The sequence below is a fragment of the Pseudocercospora fijiensis genome, assembly GCF_000340215.1.
Source record: "Pseudocercospora fijiensis CIRAD86 unplaced genomic scaffold MYCFIscaffold_7, whole genome shotgun sequence".
NCBI classification, from domain to species: Eukaryota; Fungi; Ascomycota; class Dothideomycetes; order Mycosphaerellales; family Mycosphaerellaceae; genus Pseudocercospora; species Pseudocercospora fijiensis.
This window is the reverse complement of record NW_006921538.1, coordinates 1,317,114-1,337,249: the sequence shown is the minus strand read 5'-3', so window position 1 is coordinate 1,337,249 and position 20,136 is coordinate 1,317,114. Positions and strand designations below refer to the sequence as shown.

The window sequence follows — 20,136 nt, the reverse complement described above, 5'->3', positions numbered from 1 at the left end:
CTTGTGATATTTGTTCCTGGAATTCAAATGCGTCGCGTTCTGACTCCTGAGGAATTATGAACACATAGTAGTGTAATCGCAGCAAAGCCAATGCGAAGGATATCTCTTTCTCTTCTACATCTTCGCTTTCTTCCAAGTGCTTCCTCTTTCCGAATTCTCTCCTCCATCTCAACCCCATCCATGCTCTTCTTCTTCTCTACAAAACAGCCAAAAGACCCGCAGCGCCGAGGCCAAACCCGAGAACTTGTTGGACAGCGTTGGTTGGTGCAGCTGCGGTGCTTTGTTTTGAGGCGGAGGCGGCCGAGGATGCAGCGCTTGCAGCGGACTTGGTAGCTGTGGAGGCCATGCTGGAAGCAGATGCATGGGCAGAGGTGGCAGACGTGGTCGATGGTGCAGAGGTCATAGACATGGTCCCAGTCATTGTCATTGTCGCGGAACCAGATGCGGTCGAAGAAGCGCCAGCCGCGCTACCCGTGCAACCTGCCGCGGTTGGAAGAGTTGTGACGCCGTAGCTGCCGCAAAGCGAGTCGGCGAAGGAGATGACATCTAGGTAGTCACATCATTAGCCTCTGAAGCGTGAGTTGTGTTAGCTGCATGAGAGTGTCGCACCAGCTTGGCCTTTCGCATCGCACTTCTGGCTCACACAGCATGAGAGCTTCTCGAGCAGCGGTACATTGGAGCAAATGCACTTGACATCGACCTGGTTGCATCCACCGTAGTCGGTGATACAAGTCTGTGAGCAGTCTGGCAGTCCAGGAATCTGTGCGAAAACGGCACTGGCGAAGAGCGCGATCGTGGCGATTGTGTACATGTTGTCTTCGTGCAGGTGGGTATATTACGATTTCGGCAGACAGCAGCAGCAATGGTGTAAGTTAGAGATATAACGAGAAGCAAACAGGCGCGCGTATGCCGGAGGGGGGAATACGAAAGTTATATACGCCTCCTTGATCCAGCTATGGTAGCGGATGACTAGCATGGGCCGCATAGCGAGCATGGTTGGGCCTGGTTTCAAGCCATCCCGTAGGCCGTAGGTAGGGCCGTAGGTAGCTTTCTCGCTCTGGCTACCTAGCTCGAACGTTCTTATGTGTGTCCCCACGAGACAAGAACGAAGGGTGCAGTCAAGGTAGGTGTGTGGCCACCCGCCAGCTGGAAAGTAGTGACGCTAAACTCATTAGTAGTATCGAGTCGTGGAGACTCTGATGTTGTGGTTCAGTCAGGTGATATGCTGGTCAGCTGATACTATTAGCTAACCTGTGCTAAGAGGAAGGATATATAATGGGTATATTAACTGCAGTTTCTATAGCAGGCTCCTAATTCTTCTTTATACAGTTATATAGTTGTTAATCCGATAATTAGTTGCATCCTTAGCACGATTTACAATAGGTTATAAGCCCGGCGTATACGCTTACCTATCCAGTTCAACTATAAAAGAACTGTTTCTAGAGTCTACTAAATAGAGCTAGCTATCTAGACCTATTAGGTACCTAGTTAAGAGCTCTAGTTCGGACCAAAACCTAGCAAGTGTCCCTTATAAGCCCTACCTAGCACTATACTAAAAGGCAGCTAGGAACGATAGACACTAATTAGATAAAGATAGCAAAGGAGAATTAGGTTCTTAGGAAGGGGATCAACTTCTAAGACTAGAAGCTTATATTCTAGGCAGCCCTTCTAGAAAAGGACCTAGTTAGTATAGTATTCTATAGACTTAACTAGGCTAATGAAATAAAACTACCTCTAAAAAGCATATTTATAGGGGACTCAGCCGATTAGCAGTATAGAGATATATTTAGGGACTAGAAAAAGAAAGACATCTAAGCCCTAGGTATACTTATTACTAGACTCGACCCTGCTCTTAGACTAGACTTCGGTAACACACCTAAATTAGCTAAGGATATATACGACTACATTAAGGCTCTATATAAGCCTATTGTAACCGTAGACATATTTAATACTATCAAACTTATTAGGCATATTAGGATGCCCCTTACTAATCCGAATACCTAGCAGTACTACGAATCTTTTCAGTAGTAGTTTAATAGATTCTAAACATCGATAGAACAATTTGCTAGCTCAGTTATAATAATAGAAGCGCCTATAAAGTCATTAGACATTAAGATGCCTAATATACTTGTTAGGATGCTGTTTATTTAGGGCCTTTCTAGTTACGAATAGCTTAGATCCTAGAAGCACAATAATAAGCCTAAAGCTAAGGACTCCTCCCTTAAAGCAATAATAACGTCTCTAAGGAGAGAAAAGCCTCCTAGACAGTTATCTAGCGGCTTAAAGCTTATTAGAGGGGCTATTGGCAATAATAACGACTAGTGCACTTAGTGCAAGTATAAATACACTAACGCTAAGTGCTATAAGCAACACCCTAATATAGCACTACCTAGTTAGGGAAAGAAAGATAAGAGCAAAGACAAAGATAAAGGTAAGAAGGGTAAAGGCAAAGGAAAGGGAAAATCTAGTAGTGCTATTAACAATAACAAAGATAAATTAGACTCCTCCTCTAACTCGGAAGATAAGGGAGACTATTAGCTAGACGGCCTTAGTAGGGGCCTAATTAGGGGAGCTATTGCAAAGCCGGGACTAGCTATAGCAAGCTCTAAGAACCTAACAGCTAACACAAAAGTTTAGGATACAGGTATATTACTGCATATTATAGGGAATAAGAGCTAGTTCAGCGATCTTAAGCACCTAACTAAGCCTGTTCAGTTCTCCTAAGCAGTAGGAAAATTAAGTGTATTACGATTAGGAACTGTTAATATCTTCCTAACCTATAAAGGAAAGAAAACCCCGATTACTCTAATAGACGTCCTCTACTCCCCGAACTTAGATTGTAACCTAATCTTAGTAGAACGTCTTTAGAAGAAATATAGCATTTACTTAGATAGACCTTTAGGCACTTTAATGCTTAAAGGCAAGCTAATTAGAAAGGTTGAGGAAGTATAAGGAGTACTCGCCCTTAAAGATGCTAGAGTCAAAATACTAGGCTTAGCTTTAAAACCAAACTTAGAATCGAGTTAGAAAGGGCAGCTATTAGCCTTAGCTATCGCTAGACTACGAGCGGATATATTGAGATAGTATTAGAGACTTAGCCACGTCGGCAACAAGATCCTAACAGCTACTAAGGAAGCTATTCTAGGCCTAGAAGAAGTTGATATATCTAAACTCGAGTACTATAAGACCTATAAGCTCTCGAGAGCTTAAAGAGTTATATTAAGAGAATATAGAACTAGACTAGAAAAAGCCCTTAACGAAGTCTATATTAACCTTGTTAGCGTACAACTATTTAATCTGTTTAGAAATAGGTACATTATAATCCTAACTAATGCTAAAACTAGGCTTAGGTAGGGTCTGTTACTTCGAAACAAAGATAAAGTAACAAGTGGTAATAAGCTAACTAACTAGATAGCTAGAATTAAGAGGCAATATAACAAAATCCCTAAGATTATCTTTAGTAATAGCGGGGGAGAGTTTACTAACAACGATCTAGTACATTTTATAGAGGAAGTTAGCATTAGATAGGATATATCTGTACTATATATACCGGAGTAGAATAGTATTGCAGAGTCGTTAAATAAGACGATTCTGCTTAAGGCAAGAGCAATAATAATTGACTCTAGCCTACCAATATACTACTAGTACTTTACAGTAATACATTCGATTTACCTAACTAACAGACTAGTAAACTTAAGAACTAAGGAAGTTCCACTTAAGGCTTTCGAATCAGACTTGAATATCGGCAGTATAGACATTGACCTATCTAGGACGAGACGATTTAGCTATAAGGTATTTAAATACCTCGAATCCGGGGTTAAACGACTTAACTCCTAGAAATTTATACTAAGAGCTTTCGTTTACTAGTTCATTAGATTCTAAGAAAATTCATTAATAAACTATCTGCTTTAGAACCCGTACTAGAAGGATAGCGTATAGCAGTATAATATTAGATTCTCTCTATACGTTACCTTTAACGAGGACTTTGTCTATAAAGACAATTTCACTAAGCTTCTAAGTACCCTTTAAGCTTAGGGGGAGTATTTGAGACTAGCTGTCCCTTAGGAGACTATTTAGGTACTTGAAACCTAGTCTAACCTTTTATTTAAGTTAGGAATCCTAGCACTATTCCCTAATAATAACTAAACACCTTAGTACTCTTTAGAACCTTAGGGGGAGCCATTTAGAGGTAGCATCCCTTAGCCTTAGTAGGCTTATAATTAAGAAGATTAGGAAGACTCCCTTACAGCTTAGAGGGAGCAAGGTATACTTAAGTAAGGAACACTACCTTAGCTAATACCTATAGCTAATAAGCTAATACTCTAAAATCACTAACTAGAACTACTAGCTACCTAGTAGGAAGCTGCTCCTAAGAAAAATCAGTATACTTAAGAAACAGATACTACTAAACTAGAAGACACCCTAATTACTCCCTTCTAAGTCCCTAAGACTACTAGCAAAAGAAAGAGGGCTCCTAACCTACCTTAGCTAAACCCTCCTTAAGCCGAAGTACGACTTAGGTCTAGTAGAGCCGTAGCTAAGTATAACTATAGCAAGATTACTAAGATTACTATAGCTACTACTACAAAAGATGCTTAGAAGCTAGCTAACCTAACAACCCTAGCTAAAGCCCTAAAAAGGCCTAATTAGGATAAATAGAGAAAAGCCGTTATAAAAGAGATAAGGTCTCTTAAAAAGTCTAGTACAATCGAGTAGATCCTAGCCGAATCCCTGCTAAAAGGCAGAATACCTCTAATAGGAAAATGGGTTTTTAAGATCAAATACCTACTAGACGGCTCTATTAACAAATATAAGGCAAGATGGATAGCTAGAGGCTTTATATAGAAGCAAGGTCTTAACTATATTAACACCTATACTCCTATACTAAAAGCAGCTACTACTAGACTTATCCTTAGGCTTTTAGTAAACAAAAACTAGAAGCGAAGACAGGTTAATATCGAGACTGCTTTCTTGAATCCCCCTCTAGACAAAGAGATTTTTATTAGACCCCTAGAAGGCGCGCACCTATTTAAGAAGTACCCTCTAAAGTAGATTATCCGTATTAGAAAAGGATTGTATAGCCTTAAGTAGGCTGCTAATCTCTAGCACTATAATGCTTTAGACACTCTTCGTTAACTTAGCCTAAGTAGGACAAAGAGTAACTATTGCCTATAGCAAGGTAATAGTATTCTTATCCTCCTTTATATAGATAACTTCTAAATCTTTAGAACCTCTAAGGCAAAGATCGATGCTCTAATTGAAGGTCTTCGCAAGAAGTATATAATTAAGATTGTTACGTCTAACCTGTTTCTAGGCCTTTATCTAAAGGAAGATAAGGAGGGAAACCTTACTATCTCCTAGATATACTATGCTAAAGAGAAGCTTTAGAAGCATAGCTTAGACTAGTATAAGCCAATAAAGCATCTACTTAAGAAGCTTTACGAGCCTCTTACAACCCCCTATAACCGTTAGGACTACTAGCTATATAACACTATAATTAGTGAAATGCAGTTTCTAGCTAACTAAACTAGACTAGACATTAGCTATACCGTCAATTACCTTGCTAGGTTCCTTTAGAATCCCGGACCTAAGTATGTTATAGCTGCTAAACATCTCTAGAGGTATATTGCTAGTATAGTTGATAAAGGACTTATCTTTAGAAAGAAGAAAACTTTGGAATTTTAGGCATACTTTAACGTAGACTTTGCTAGTAACCCTTTATTATCAAGATCAATATTAGGCGCCCTTATACTTCTTAACAACACTCTAATTATATAGAGATTATAGCTCTAGAAGGAAGTCGTACTCTCTAGTACTAAAGTAGAGTATATTGCTCTAATAGAAGTATATAGAGAAATCTGCTAGCTCCGAAATTTGATAACTAAGCTTTAACTACTTACTAGGGAAGAAGTTAATAGGATTTACGTCTAGGTAGACAACTAGTTAGCTATTTCCCTTATTAAGGACTATACAAATTCTAAGAGGTCGAGGTACGTTTCCCTTAGGAACTACTACTACAGAGAACAGTATGCCTAGGGAAAGATTAGTATCGAATTCGTTACTACTAACAAACAGCTAGCGGACTATTTCACTAAGCCTAAATCTCTAAACAAAATTCTCTAATAATATAGCGTCTCTAGGACAAACTCCTAAGTTACTCCTTTAGAAAGAAAAATCTTATTTATAGGATTAGAAAACAAGCTTTATATGCTTATTGAATTTCATTCTAATTCCTAGAAACAGCCTAGCTATATTATGTAGTCTAAGCTGCAAAATTTCTTTTATAACAACATTAAGACTAAGTAGGAAGAAATACCCTAGCCCTTAAGAGTTAGAAACTCTCTAATGCTATAAGGCTTTTACCAATCTGGACTACCTGGCCCGTTTCAAAATCGAAAACATGTATTATAGCTCTCTGTCTGCTAGAAAAAAAACCGAATCTCTATAATCAGCTACCTATCTTAGTATTACTGTCTTCGTAATTAGAGAAACCCCTCTAAGGACTACTAGAATCACGCGTCGAGCTAGGACTAGTAGACAACCTAGAACCTAGACTACGACTACGTCCCTAAGCAGTAGCCTAGGTATAAGCATTTGCCTGCTGTAGCAGCAAATTTGCTACTGCCTAGGCGCCCTAAGGAGTACTCTAATCGATGCTAGACGGGACTAGCACGTATAGACGACGCTAATTAGTGCCTGCTCTACTCCCCGGATTACGAGGCGGTAGAGGCGCTATAGGCGTCTAACGATTCGTATTAGAGCGTAGCCGAGAGACGTAACCTAACAAAAGAATTAGTGTTTTTGCTTCAAAAATACACAAGACTAGATTCAACTTACTAGAGAACTCGCATTAACTATAATAATTTAGGCTAGTATAGTTAGTATAAGCGCCCTTTAGGAAAGCGATATCCTAACCGTTAATTCGATAACTTAGAGTTATATACTCTAAGTACGGACCCTTTAACTGCTTATAAGGACCGCACTAGCTATTACTAGTATATACGCGTCTAGTAGCAGCCGTATACACAAGCGCGGCAGGCAAGTAGTTAATATTCGATTTTAAGCCTAAATTGAATGCCTTAGCCGCCTTACGTAGACGCGGAGGTACACTTAGAAACAGCCGAGCATTATCCTAGCTCGTAATGAAATGCCTAACATTAACGTTGCGTAGCTAAGGCGGAGTCTGCTCCGGACTAATATTAGTTAAGCACTAGATAATTCTCTAGAGAATCGCGACAGTTAACTAAACTTCCTTAAGGACTACGCCTAGTTAGCAAATTGTTAGAAAAGGGGAAACTCTAATAGCAATACTTACTAGTCTCTATAAGCTAGAGCTTATTATAACGCGAAGGGTGCCGATTCTTATTTAGATTATTACTACCGCCGCCGCTGCTACTACTACCTATACTACTCGCTATACTCCCTAGGCTAGGGTAAAGAATTATCGCTATAATGAAGTCTCGGCTAGCTATTAGACTTAAAAGGTCTTAGTAAGAATTTGAAGTCTAGTAGAGGCTGCTAGTACTTAGGGGATTACTAAAGAGTAGATTGTAAAAGTTCAAGTTGTCTAGTTAAGTTTAAGTATCTTTTATAGGCGCCTGCTAACCCTATAATTACGACTAAGGACATCACTCTAAAGCAAACTAATTAGCAAACAATGTAATATAAGTACGTATAAGTAGTATAGTATATAAAGCTGTATATAAAGCAGATATAGTCTAATATCTAAAGGCAGTTAGAAGATAAAGTGAAGCTCTAAGCCTAGATTTAAAGTGTCTAATCTAAATAGCATATTATCTCTACCTAAGGGGGAGTGTTATAGTTTAGTTAGGTAATATGCTAGTTAGCTAATACTATTAGCTAACCTGTGCTAAGAGGAAGGACACACAATAGGTATATTAACTGCAGTTTCTATAGCAGGCTCCTAATTCTTCTTTATATAGTTACATAGTTGTCAATCCGATGATTAGTTGCATCCTTAGCACGATTCACAACATCTGAGAGCTGCAGGGGCGGGCCAGGCGATGGAGGGTTACAGTTATTATTAATTAATTTTCGTTTCCGCCGTCGACTGCCATGATTCTGCTGACTTCACTTGTCGTCCTCTCGTTTGTTTCATCGCTCGGCATACTCTGTATCCGGAGAAGTCGTGTGCGTGCTTATTACTACTACGGAGCAAGATGTTCGAGTAGTCTGCATAACTGCATAATGTAAGACTGCATTGTTGTTTGCAGACGAGGGTGTGATCATTGCGCGCGGCGCGCCGCTGTCTTGTTTAATTACACCAAGACCAGGCATTCGGCCTCTTCCAGCACTTCCGTGTCCAGGATTGTGCCGACCGGCGCTGGATCCGGTCCATATCAGAGTCGCAAAGTCGAATCACACAGAGATGTTCGCGAACAGTGATAATCATTTGATGACCGCGCCTGTCAGGAAAGGGATGTTGTCTACGGACATAGAGGTGACGTGTTCAACCTGCCAAGACACGAGACAGGGCATATACACATAGACCTTCTCAATACGCACGCCTACCAACCCATCTTGATACCGCAAGATTCGAATCGGGTTAGCTATCTGTCGTTAGCGAAGTAAGACCGAGATGGGCCAAAGCTTTACCAAGGTTACAGTCTCACAAAACCAACGCTAGATAAGTGATGAGAAGGCCAGTGACGCTCACGCAAATATTGATACTGATGCTGCCTGCAATCAATTGTCTGATACTCTAGGTAGTTTTCACGCCTCTAGCAACCCATTGATTCCGGAGTCCTCCTCCTTTTGCAGATGTCTGGGACTGCGCCATCGAGCATATTTGCGCTTCACCATTATTTCTTGCCTCAATAAGTCGGTCTTCGTCATTAGCAAGCAGTCCACATACTTTGCTCAAGTTGACGATTGCACCTCTCATCGCCAGACTGCAGCAGCTTCTTTAGCCTCCTGGGTCGAAGTTTTACGGCACGCTCATCTTGGGTCGAAACTTGGTCATGTAATGCTTTCCTTATTTTGAACGCCATGCTAAGCCGCTGCTTCTAGCTACAGCTGTGCCAACAACGCTCACATTTCCTATGCAGTCGTCAATGCATACCCGCATCTATCCTCTGCATGCATTCATTTCAGCGACTGGCCGCTGGACCCTGCACCTTCCATGTAGAAACTGCTAAACGCCTCTGCGCCGAGATCACCGCCAACCAAACTATTGCGCTTTCACTCCGGCTTCTGGGGATCAATCGTATCTCCGTTGAGGATTGTAGCCCAACCGATCAATCGCCAATGCTTCTCGATGCGTCGACTCAGAGCCACCTTCTCGTTGATCGCCGTGCAGGCAGGGGAGGTAAGTTGCAGCTTAGCCACATCCGATTTCACAGCGACAACCTTGGCTCCAGTCGCGGTCGATCCAATATTGACCATGAGTACCTCGTTCTTGGTGAGTTTAGCGACCTTGGCCTGCTTGCCATCTGCCGTCTTCACACCCAGCAGGCGTCGAAGGAGGAAGTAATTCACTTCGATTTCCACGTAGATTTCTGGAAGCTTGCCTCGGAGGCCCAGGACATGGCCCACCAAACGGTCGGCACGGCAGAGAGTTGGATCTATGCGAGTTCCGACACCAATGAGACCACCTGGCACAGCAAACTTGAGGCTGTTGTTCTCGGCGAATAGAGAGATGACCCGTGAGTAGATTGGCTTGCACTGAATCTTGCCTTGCTCGTCTTTTGACACGATACCGGGTCTGATTTCGATCTCGTCGCCAAGCTTTAGGATGCCAGTCAGGATGGAGCCTCCCGCAACACCACCTTGGAGCTCATCGATCTCAGAACCGGGCTTGTTGACATCGAATGATCTGATAATGATCATATGAGGGTCGTCCTGGAAGTTGCGTACAGGCACGGGAATTTTGGTGACCAACATCTCGTTGATAGCGTCGATGTTGAATTTCAGCTGCGCGGAAATGGGGATGATAGGCGAGTCATCGGCGACTGTGCCACGAATGAATTTGCGAATTGACTCGTAATGCTGTGCGGCAGCTTCTTCTCGCATGAGGTCGACCTTGTTCTGAAGAATGATTATGTGCTGAAGTTTCATGATCTCGATAGCTGCGAGATGCTCCGAGGTCTGCGGCTGCGGGCAGGTCTCGTTGCCTGCGATCAAAAGCAATGCGGCGTCCATGACCGCTGCACCTGACAGCATAGTGCTCATGAGAATGTCGTGTCCGGGACAGTCAACGAACCTGGAAAAAGTCAGTAATTTGAGAGCGGCGTAGCAAGGGCACGCATGGCGATGCTACCGCTGCAAGGCAAGGCAGAACGATTACTTACGAAACATGTCTGAATAGTCGGTATGTACCGGTGCAACCAGGTCGCTCGCAAGGCGGGTCAACCTCCTTTTCACTCTTGAAACTCCTATAGCATGTAGGGCGAGGGCACTCTTCGCTGTCGCACTTGTAGATCTTGGCATTGGCATAACCAAGCTTGATGGTGATGTTTCGCTCGAGTTCATTCTTGAATCGCACGGTCTGCACGCCTGATATCGCCTTCACGACCGTACTCTTTCCGTGAGCGACATGGCCAATGGTACCGATGTTGATAGTCGCTTGGCGGGCAATGATTTCGGGCGAGAGCGGTGTAAGCGATGCCACATCGAGGTCTTTGGGGTCTGGCTGCTCTGGGAGTGGCGGTCTTGATGCCGCGGCCGCTGCTGCATTGTTGGCCTTCTTCAGAGCAGATCTAGGCGCTGCTGCAGGGCCTTTCGGTCGTGCTTCTGACTGTTCGTCCTGTGCTTGGAGTGTAGGTGACTGCGGCGGAGTGTCTTCTTCAGAGGGCGGATAATCGCCGTTGGTCGCCATGCTGGGCGCGAGCGGATTCGTGTGCTCTTGGCGCGCGTGACTCGGTCAAATCGTGCTGATGCGAGAGTATGCGTTCGATGTACTGTTGTCGTTAGGCCGCAAGGAATGGCTCTGTGGGTGGATGCGGAAAGTCGAGTGATCGGGTGCGGTGCTGTGCTGTGCTGTGCGTCGGTGACTGTGAGTCTTGAGAAGCCAAAATCCTCGATCGCTTGACGTGGGGCTTTCTGTGTGCCTCGAAATTCAGGCACGAACTTTTCGGCGGACCCCAATGCGCAAAGCTCAACAGATACACGCGCTCTTCGCGGCACCTTGACTTGCGACCACGAAATTAATATAACACCGCCCCTCGTGCGGAACCTTGCTAATAGCAATGCACCGTGAACTCCTGAAGACGATAGACTTTTGATAAGCTTGTGGAAAGCTGGCTGCACGCCAGCTGATATCTCACGGAGCCTTGAAGGCCTTCGATTGGAAGTGTGACTCAAAGGCGATCCTCACTCGGCTTGGCACCCTCTGCTAGATACCAGCTTTGGTCCACAAGTGAGGATGAAAAGCTACTCCGTCTGAAGTCTCGGGGTCATGCGTGGAAGGATATATCTCTGGAATTGGGAGATCGGACTATCAAGGCTTTAAACGAGCGATTCCGCAAACCAATTTACCTGATGTCTTTCCACGCCAGAGCGCGATCATCCATCGAAAGTGGAGCAAAGAAGATGATCGGAAACTCCTTCAGCTTAAGGCTGTGAGCAACATGACCTGGTGCCAGATCGCGAAAGCGTTCCCCACCCGCCAGCCGTCCACTCTGTCTTCACGCCACAAGAAGTCGACATTGGTCAGAGATGAGAACGAGAACCGTGGTCGCCGACCTTGGACGGACGACGAGCATTCACAGCTTCACACACTTCGAGAAGCAGGAATTCCTGCATTGGAATGGAATCAAAAGATGCCAATCCTGTCAGCTATTTCGAGGATCTTCCGTTGCCTCTCATCATCTCTGCGGTGCTACTTGATACTTCGCTCTGCTACCGCGCTGCTAGCATAGTCGTTTTCAGCAAGATGTTGAACACCAGGCTTAGAACGCGAAGCTCAGGCTGATTGCAGTGGCTCTTAAGGAAAGACTTGTGGTGCAATCATGCGCACGCAGCAGCGCGACGCGTTTGAATCATCTGCTTTTAACAGCCACTGTGTGCGATTAACACTGATTCGACGTTGTGGAGGTGTTGTTGATACTACGTTTTGCCAAAGCATGACTCTTATTAGCTCTGTTTGTTACGCTATGTGTAAATTCTGTAGCTCACGTACACGTTAGTGTAAGGCAAAGAAGCAATAATAGGGTACTGTGTATATTAGCAACTGCAGGGGTGGCACGGGGCATATAGAGTTGCTAGCAACTCTAACTATACCAAGCCCCGCTAAACCTAATACAAATCGTACTCTTAGCATTCCTACAATCTCCGCTAATCCTAAATTCCTTTCTATATAACCTCTTCTAATAACTACTATACTATATAATAGACCTATCTACGCCTAACGACGTCGGTGCCCTTTAGCGGCTTCGACAACGAGTGTTTAACCTTATAGAAGATATTAAAACAGATACTAAGGGTTAGAAATTAATATAGAGACTATATAGCAATTAATACATCCGGAAATCTATTAAGAAGCTGTCTACAATAACGCCTAATATAGAGATAGGGCTATACTATAAGAAGTCCTACTTCTATTATATAGAAAAGTAGCGCCTTAATAAGCTAAACAAGGAAGCAGTAGGTATTAAGGATAGGCGTATATCCAAACCGCTCAAGAAGGAGTACAGAATAGGCTTCGTTACTAAGGTTAAATACTATAATAATAACGCTACTAGAAGAGTTAGTATTCGTCGCTATACTACTATAACGGAGTATATATATATATACTCGACTACCTTAATAGCCGCAAGGTACACCAGCATATTAGAGATAAGGTTAAGAAGCAAATCGATTACTCGCTATAAGCTAGAAGAACCTTCGACGCCTTATAGGGGCAATATAGTAACAATCTCGGCGTGTCTTATCTCGATATTACTACTATATATAATGCCGCTAAATAGTCGCCTTATTATAACCGTAATAAGCGCTTTATAACTCCAGAAGAGAGAGGCAATATAGAGCTTTAATTAAAGGGAATTACGAAGACTACAAACGATAACAACCTATACTTTAAGGAGTTTAGTGTCTATACTAAAGATAGTATTAGAAGGGGCTTTATATAGGCTTCGGAAGAGGGCATTTAGCTACTAATAAAGTATAGCAAATTAATACTGCTAGACGATATATACGAAGTTAACTAGCTCGATTAGAAGTTGTTTAATATCTTAGTATACGACAATAATATTAAATAGCGGCCTATAGTATACGCTTTGCTAGAAAGCAAGTACAGTATTGTCTACGTACAGGCACTTAGACACCTGTCTTCTTAGGGTCGTTATAGCGAGCCTAGCGGCTAGCAATTATAATAGTCTATTAGTAATAACTTAGCATCTAAATAATAGGCTATTAAAGACATCTTTCTATAGGCGTATACCTATCTTTGTATACGGCACTTATTACAGACTATTCGCCGCAAGTTTCTACTTAAAGGCCCCTATCGGAAGGTCTATAAGAAGCTAGTATAGGTTATGCTATACGCAGAGTCTAAGTAGGAGGTAGAGGTTGGAATATAGGCTGCTTTTAATGCCTTGCCTTGCGGCAAGAACGACAACCTATATAATTATATAATACGAGAATAGTTAGTTAAGCACGCCTAGATATAGACTACCTACGAGCGGAGGAACAACCCCCTGCTTATACGCGTAAGTACTATATAATAGCTACCCTCTGTCCTCTTCTAACCGATCGTTGCTAACCGTTCTTGCTTGGACACGTATAACTTCGCTAGTCGAAGGCTACTACTCGGATTTCAAGAGCGGCATTACGACTATTAAAGCCAACTTCTTACTCTCCGGTTGCCTTATATACTCGTTAGACATCGATAAGAAGTAGCATAATAACGCAATAAAGGCCTCTGCTGAGGACAATATACTCTATCTGTTTAGTCGCCTTTAGGGTAACTATAAGCGGTTTAACGAATTGCTATACTGTCTATAAAGCCTTATTGCTAAGCAATATCGATTAGCTTAAAAGCGTACAGACAACGGCCTTCTGAACTGGTTGGGATATTAACTATAGATCGACAACTACATCCCTAATATATGCTAGTATTACTTCTAGAAGCAGTATTACTAACTATGTCGGTATATCTAGTATAATTAAGAGATTAAAGGCAATAGAATAAGTACTAAACAGGTGGATTGCTGTGTGGACCGTTTCTTCGACTCTAAGGGCTTTAATAGCGATATTAATTCTACTAAGATACACTTAGAATAGCTTATTAACGAGAATCTACTAGAAGAAGATAAGGACGGTAAGGTCGACACTCTTCGCACTATTACGAAGGACCGCTATCTTCTATTACGTAGTATACTTAAGAATATTATATATAACTATTATTAGAAGGCGAAGTAGGTAGAGGCGGTTATTCTGGCTAACTTGTTATACGCCTATTAGACTAATATTGCTATATAGTATTAGGCCGAATATATACGACTATCGGCGGCGGTAGAGCTATTATAATAGCTCTAGCAATATTAATAGCGATATAATAATAGTACGTTATTTGCTATCTAATAGGCGTAGGTCGAAATAGGCGTCGACGCCTTACTGTTAATCTACTACTACTAGCGACAGTACCTGCGATAACAACCTTATTAAATATAACAGCCGCGGTAGGTAAGGGACCTATTTGCGCTAGGCGAGGGCACTTAACGCGCGCTAGAGTATACGGCGACTAACCTTTATACTAATTAGTATAGATATAGTTACTAACCTCCTCCGCTGTCCTTCTAGCCGCCTTCCTCGTTACAATTTGAACCTATATAGGTTACTAACTCGGTACTTTATAATATATACGCTATAGGCGACGGCACCTTCTAATATAGTATATCTTCTTTAAACGACGGCAGTTTAATAGACGTTATGCGCTACGTCCTTTACTAATAGCGACTTCTATATACGCCTGCTATACTAAGCGGTCTTCGTTACTCTATAGCCGCCGCTAATACACCTATATTGTAGCTATTAGACTTACGACAATATACGCTAATTAATATATTACAACTTAGTTATAAGGAAGCTTCTACCTTTATTAGAGACCGCCGATTTCTATTAGAAGAACGGCAACGAGTGTTTAATAGTAGGACCTTTAGTAGCGGCAGCGGTAGTAGATATAGTAGCGGTAGATATAGTAGCAATAGATAGTAAGGGTAAGAGTAAGTAGATATACTTTGAATTTAGCGTAACGGCTATACTATACGTTAACTTTAGCTTTATTTAGTTATCGCTAGCGACCTTGGTTGAAATTACTAAATTCCTAAAGCCCTTTTAAATTTAAAGTACATTTTAACTAAATTTATTAGGGGAGCTACTAGCAACTCGAAGTGGGGGGTAGGACTGGGGTAAAAGTGGGTCGAGCCAATCAGCGCGAGTTGCTGATATACAGACCACTAATAATAGCAATCATCTAGCCTAGGTGTGTTTCATATGTGACTGTCGATGCATTTTTCTTGGCAGGGTGACTAAGAATCCCTGTCCATCTAGAACCTCGGATTCTACTCCTGTTCCCATCTTCCACAACACCCATACACTCCCCTTCCGCAGCAGTCCTAGATGGTCTTGACGTTGAGGGCAAAGCTTGGTGAGCAACTTGGCGTTTCTCGACCGGTGCCACTTCTACTGGACATGATTTGCTCTACGCTCTTTATCCGAAGTTTTCGATCAGCATCTTGGGGCGTACGGAGCGGCACTTTCCATTCAAGCCACGCTGCATCTCCGTTCAGGTCTTTCCACGCAGCAACGCCATCTAAGGCAGAAACAAGGCGAGCCTGGTCGAGTTCAGAGGATGCAAAGTTCACAGAGATGTGGGAAAGGGGTTTAGGTATCGAGGAGATCTCGTCGGGGCTTGAGCGTAGCGTTCATAGCATCAAGGTCAGGAGACTGCATCTTGGTCTACCAAGCAGACATCGACGCTTTTCAGAGGAAGATGATGCTCGTCTACGAGAGGCCAAATCCAGGGGTCTAACGTGGGAACAGATCGTTGAGTTGTTTCCAGGGAGGTCCCGAATGTCTCTTGGGGTTCGGTGGCAAACACATTTGTCAAGACGAAGCCACGATTCCAAGGCCAGCACTATCAAGGGCCAGCCGTTCAGTGAAATCGAGGACAAGCAACTCCTTCAGCTACGCAATGTGCAGAGCCTCGGATGGACTCAAATACAAAAATGCATGGCAGAACGCGGGAAAGTGTGTCTCAAATATCGTTACAACCGTCTCATGGAGGATAAACCACGAGCAGTGGTTACGCAGGTCTTGAAGAGCAGTCGCCACTTCGAGCTAGTGCAACAAATGGTTGCAGAAGGTAGAGCGACAGGAGAAATTGCCATGCAGGTTGGGCTTCCCATTTCTGAAGCCCGCCATCTCAGACTTAGGCTGCAGGCGCCCATAAGCAACATCAAAGGGTATCGCCGGTGGAGCGATGAAGAAATCGAGCGACTCATGTTGTTGAAAAACGATGGCAAGAGCTTCATTCAAATTGCAAATGAATTGGGAAGAAGTTACTTATCGGCCATGCACAAATACTGGTGTCTCAAACATGAGAGATAGCAAGAAGTGTTCGGCCTTCAGGAAGGCGGTCGAGAATACGTCATAGTAATTATCTCGCCTCGCCTCGCCTCGCCACAAACAGACGATGCCAGCATCGGGCAAGCGAAGTCTGGTCTCGCTGACTTGAGTCAAATGTTCGATGGGTACCATACAGCACCTGCAAGATTAGCCCCCCACCACCACAGGCCAAGCCAAGCCAAGCTGTAACAGGGTAACACCACCTACTGCACGCCAGACACTCTTCAGTGGGAGACGCATGCCGAAACGGGTGACACAGTGCACGCCTCAGTCAAATCCATCTGCGCACAGTAACAATGAATGGCAGTGGGGGTGGGGGTGGGGGTGGGAGTGGCAGTGGCAGTGGCAACGACCCCGCCAACGTCTTTCGCCGACGTTACTGTTCCATGGTGACTTCATGGCTCTTGGCAACGACCGTCTGCATCACCATGCATGATGTTCCGGTACCAGCGGGGCGGGGCGGGGCGGGGCGGGGCGGGAAATATATGTACATTGACCTGCTTCCTTGACGGGATTGGAGACTTTCATGCCACGCTCTTAGAGATTGCTTCGGCCAATTGATAGTCATAGAGCTAGCAAAGCAATGTTGTCAAAGACGCTGCTGTGCGCCTTACTGGCTGCCGCAGTCACATCTCGTGCGCAAGAAGGAAATGACACTGCGCCGGTAAGATCGCCATGTCATCGCTACATATCGTACTATGTATGTAACGGCTTCCGGCTAATGATGGCAAAACAGTTCCCGCACGTCACATATCCAGACGCTGCGTCACAAAATCCGCTGACATCAGCCGGTTCTCAATCTAACCAGACCTCGCCGCCGAAATATCCTTCCCCATGGGCAAGTGGAGCAGGCGATTGGGCGGATGCTTGGAAGAGGGCAACGGATGTTGTGAGCCAATTGACGCTGGAAGAGAAGGTCAATATCACTACTGGTCAGTATTTGGGGTGTGCCTGTGGCTCTTCAAAGGCGCATCGATGAGTACGGACGCTTTGACTGACTTCAACTCCTGCAGGTACGGGATGGGCACTCGATGACTGTGTAGGCAACACTGCTTCAGTTCCCAGGTTCGGCATCCGATCATTATGCATGCAGGATTCGCCAACTGCCATGCGATTTGGTGATTTCAACTCGGTCTTCCCCTCTGGCGTCAATTTGGCAGCAGCATGGAGTAGAGGATTTGCTATCGCGCGTGGAGTAGCAATGGGAGAAGAGTTTCGTGACAAGGGCGTGAACGGCCTTCTGGGACCTGTAGCTGGACCATTGGGCCGCAGCCCTGAGGGAGGCCGCAACTGGGAAGGCTTTAGTTCTGATCCCTATCTGACTGGTGTGTTGTTTGCAGAGACCGTTAGAGGTATTCAGAGCACCGGACGAATGGCTGTCGGCAAGCACGTAAGACTGCCAGCATTGTTTTGATGAATTTTATGCTTATCTGGGACGCAGTTCATCGGCAACGAACAAGAACATTTCCGACAAGTGCCCGAGACGACGCAATTCGACCTGGGAAACATCACCTATCCAGGCTCGTCCAACATCGATGACACAACTCTACATGAGCTCTATCTATGGCCATTCGCAGATGCTGTACGCGCAGGCTTGGTGTCGATCATGTGCAGCTACAACCGCATCAACAACTCCGACGCTTGTCAGAATTCTTACCTTCAGAATTACATCTTGAAAGACGAGCTAGGCTTCCAAGGCTTCATCATGTCCGATTGGCAGGCGACGCACTCGGGTGTCAGCTCAGTCTTGGCAGGTCTCGACATGACGATGCCTGGTGATGTCGAATTCGATACATCGACCAGCTATTTTGGCCCGAATTTGACAATCGGAGTTCTCAATGGCTCCATCCCCCAATGGCGTCTGGACGACATGGCAACACGCATCCTCGCCGCCTGGTACTTTGTCGATGGCGACAGCGAGGAGAATAACAAGCCCACCAACTTCAATTCTTGGACCCTCGACACCTATGGATCTTTCCACAGCTATGTCGGCCCTGAGTACGGATACGGTCTGATCAATGAACACGTTGACGTCCGTCAACAGCACGGCGCCTTGATCAGAGCCATCGGTAGTGCTTCCACTATTCTTCTCAAGAATGTCAACAACACTCTGCCGTTGACTGGTCATGAAAAGCTTACCGCAGTCTTTGGAGAGGATGCTGGGCCCAACCTTGAAGGGCCAAATGGGTGCGCGGATCGTGGATGTGCTCAAGGTACTGTCGCTATCGGCTGGGGAAGCGGGACTGGAAACTTTCCGTACCTGATCACACCTGATGCAGCGATCCAGCGCGAGATCACAGATCACTATGGCGCATATGAGTCTATTCTGTCCAACGGTGCTTTGACGCAGATTCAAGCCCTTGCCAGACGGGCCGCGCAAGTCGGAGGTGTCTGTCTCGCCTTTGCGAATGCGGATTCTGGCGAAGGTTTCTTGCATCCAGACAGCAATTGGGGAGATCGCAACAATCTCACCTTCTGGCAAGGCGCACCCGCCATGCTGAGGAATGTTACCTCGAACTGCAACAACACCGTCTTGGTCATTCACTCGACTGCCCAAATAGAGATCCAGGAATGGAAAGATCACCCCAACGTGACTGCGATACTGTGGGCTGGTCTTCCAGGAGAGCAGTCCGGAAACAGCTTGGCAGATGTACTGTATGGAAGAATAAACCCTGGCGCCAAGCTTCCCTTCACGATTGGTCGTAACCGATCTGACTATGGTACTGATTTGCTATACTATCAGAATGGTCCGGTACCCCAGTTCGACTTTGAGGAAGGTGTATTCGTCGACTACCGAACCTTCGACCATCGCGAGATCGAGCCTACGTATGAATTTGGTTTCGGCATGAGTTACACGACCTTCAACTACAGCAATCTCGAAGTCAGCAAAACCAACGCTGGTCCATACACGCCGACTCAGCGCAACACTGAGCCCGCACCAACTTACGGAACCATTGACAATGATACCTCTGCCCACGTCTTCCCCGAGAATGCTACTCGAATCCCCTATTTCATCTATCCATGGATCAACAGCAGCGACCTCCAAGATTCATACGGCTGGACAGATTATGGCGACGACTCGTTCATCCCGGAGGGTGCTCGAGATGGCTCATCTCGACCTATTTCACCAGCTGGCGGCGCCCCTGGCGGGAACCCTGCACTCTGGGATGTCCTGTACGAAGTCACAGTCAACATTACAAACACTGGCAAAGTCGTCGGTGATGAAGTTGCTCAGCTCTACGTTTCTCTCGGTGGCGAATATAATCCTAAGATTGTCCTGAGAGGGTTTGAGCGAGTCCCAATCCAACCTGGCGAGACTGTCAAGGTCAATTTCGATCTTCTGCGTCGAGATATCAGTAACTGGGATACGGTCAGTCAGAACTGGGTCATCACAGATGCGCCGAAGAAGGTTTATGTAGGTGCTTCGAGCAGGAATTTGCCGTTGCAGGCGGATTTGGACGTGAGTGGTTACTAGCCTGCACATAAAGATGGTAATGAAGAGGAAAGATTAGTTTAACGTACATATCATGAAAGTATGAACTGATGACA

At 44.6% G+C, this 20,136-nt stretch overlaps 3 protein-coding genes across 3 annotated transcripts; 1 reads left to right on the top strand and 2 right to left on the bottom strand.

Annotated features, from left to right (window-relative positions):
• MYCFIDRAFT_86758 (uncharacterized protein) lies at positions 1 to 885 on the bottom strand. Its single transcript, XM_007930951.1, has 2 exons — positions 610 to 885; positions 1 to 546 (listed from the first exon to the last, which is right to left on the bottom strand). The coding sequence occupies exons 1-2, from the start codon at positions 809 to 811 to the stop codon at positions 197 to 199; spliced, it is 552 nt and encodes a 183-aa protein (XP_007929142.1). The 5' UTR covers positions 812 to 885; the 3' UTR covers positions 1 to 196.
• Positions 886 to 9,201: 8,316 nt separating this feature from the next.
• On the bottom strand, positions 9,202 to 10,837 carry MYCFIDRAFT_77866 (uncharacterized protein; the record flags this gene model as incomplete). Its single annotated transcript, XM_007930718.1, has 2 exons — positions 9,202 to 10,222; positions 10,311 to 10,837. 2 exons carry the CDS (start codon positions 10,835 to 10,837, stop codon positions 9,202 to 9,204), a joined length of 1,548 nt encoding a protein of 515 aa, XP_007928909.1.
• A 6,474-nt stretch (positions 10,838 to 17,311) lies between these two features.
• MYCFIDRAFT_31787 (glycoside hydrolase family 3 protein) lies at positions 17,312 to 20,062 on the top strand (the record flags this gene model as incomplete). Its single annotated transcript, XM_007930603.1, has 3 exons — positions 17,312 to 17,519; positions 17,601 to 17,977; positions 18,029 to 20,062. 3 exons carry the CDS (start codon positions 17,312 to 17,314, stop codon positions 20,060 to 20,062), a joined length of 2,619 nt encoding a protein of 872 aa, XP_007928794.1.
• Positions 20,063 to 20,136: the final 74 nt, after the last annotated feature.

Excerpts from the sequence above, each read along its gene's own strand:
- MYCFIDRAFT_86758 (XM_007930951.1), bottom strand. The coding sequence starts at position 811 with ATGTACACAATCGCCACGATCGCGCTCTTCGCCAGTGCCGTTTTCGCA. Across the intron at positions 547-609 it reads CGATGCGAAAGGCCAAGCTG|ATGTCATCTCCTTCGCCGAC; the intron begins GTGCGACACTCT and ends GTGACTACCTAG.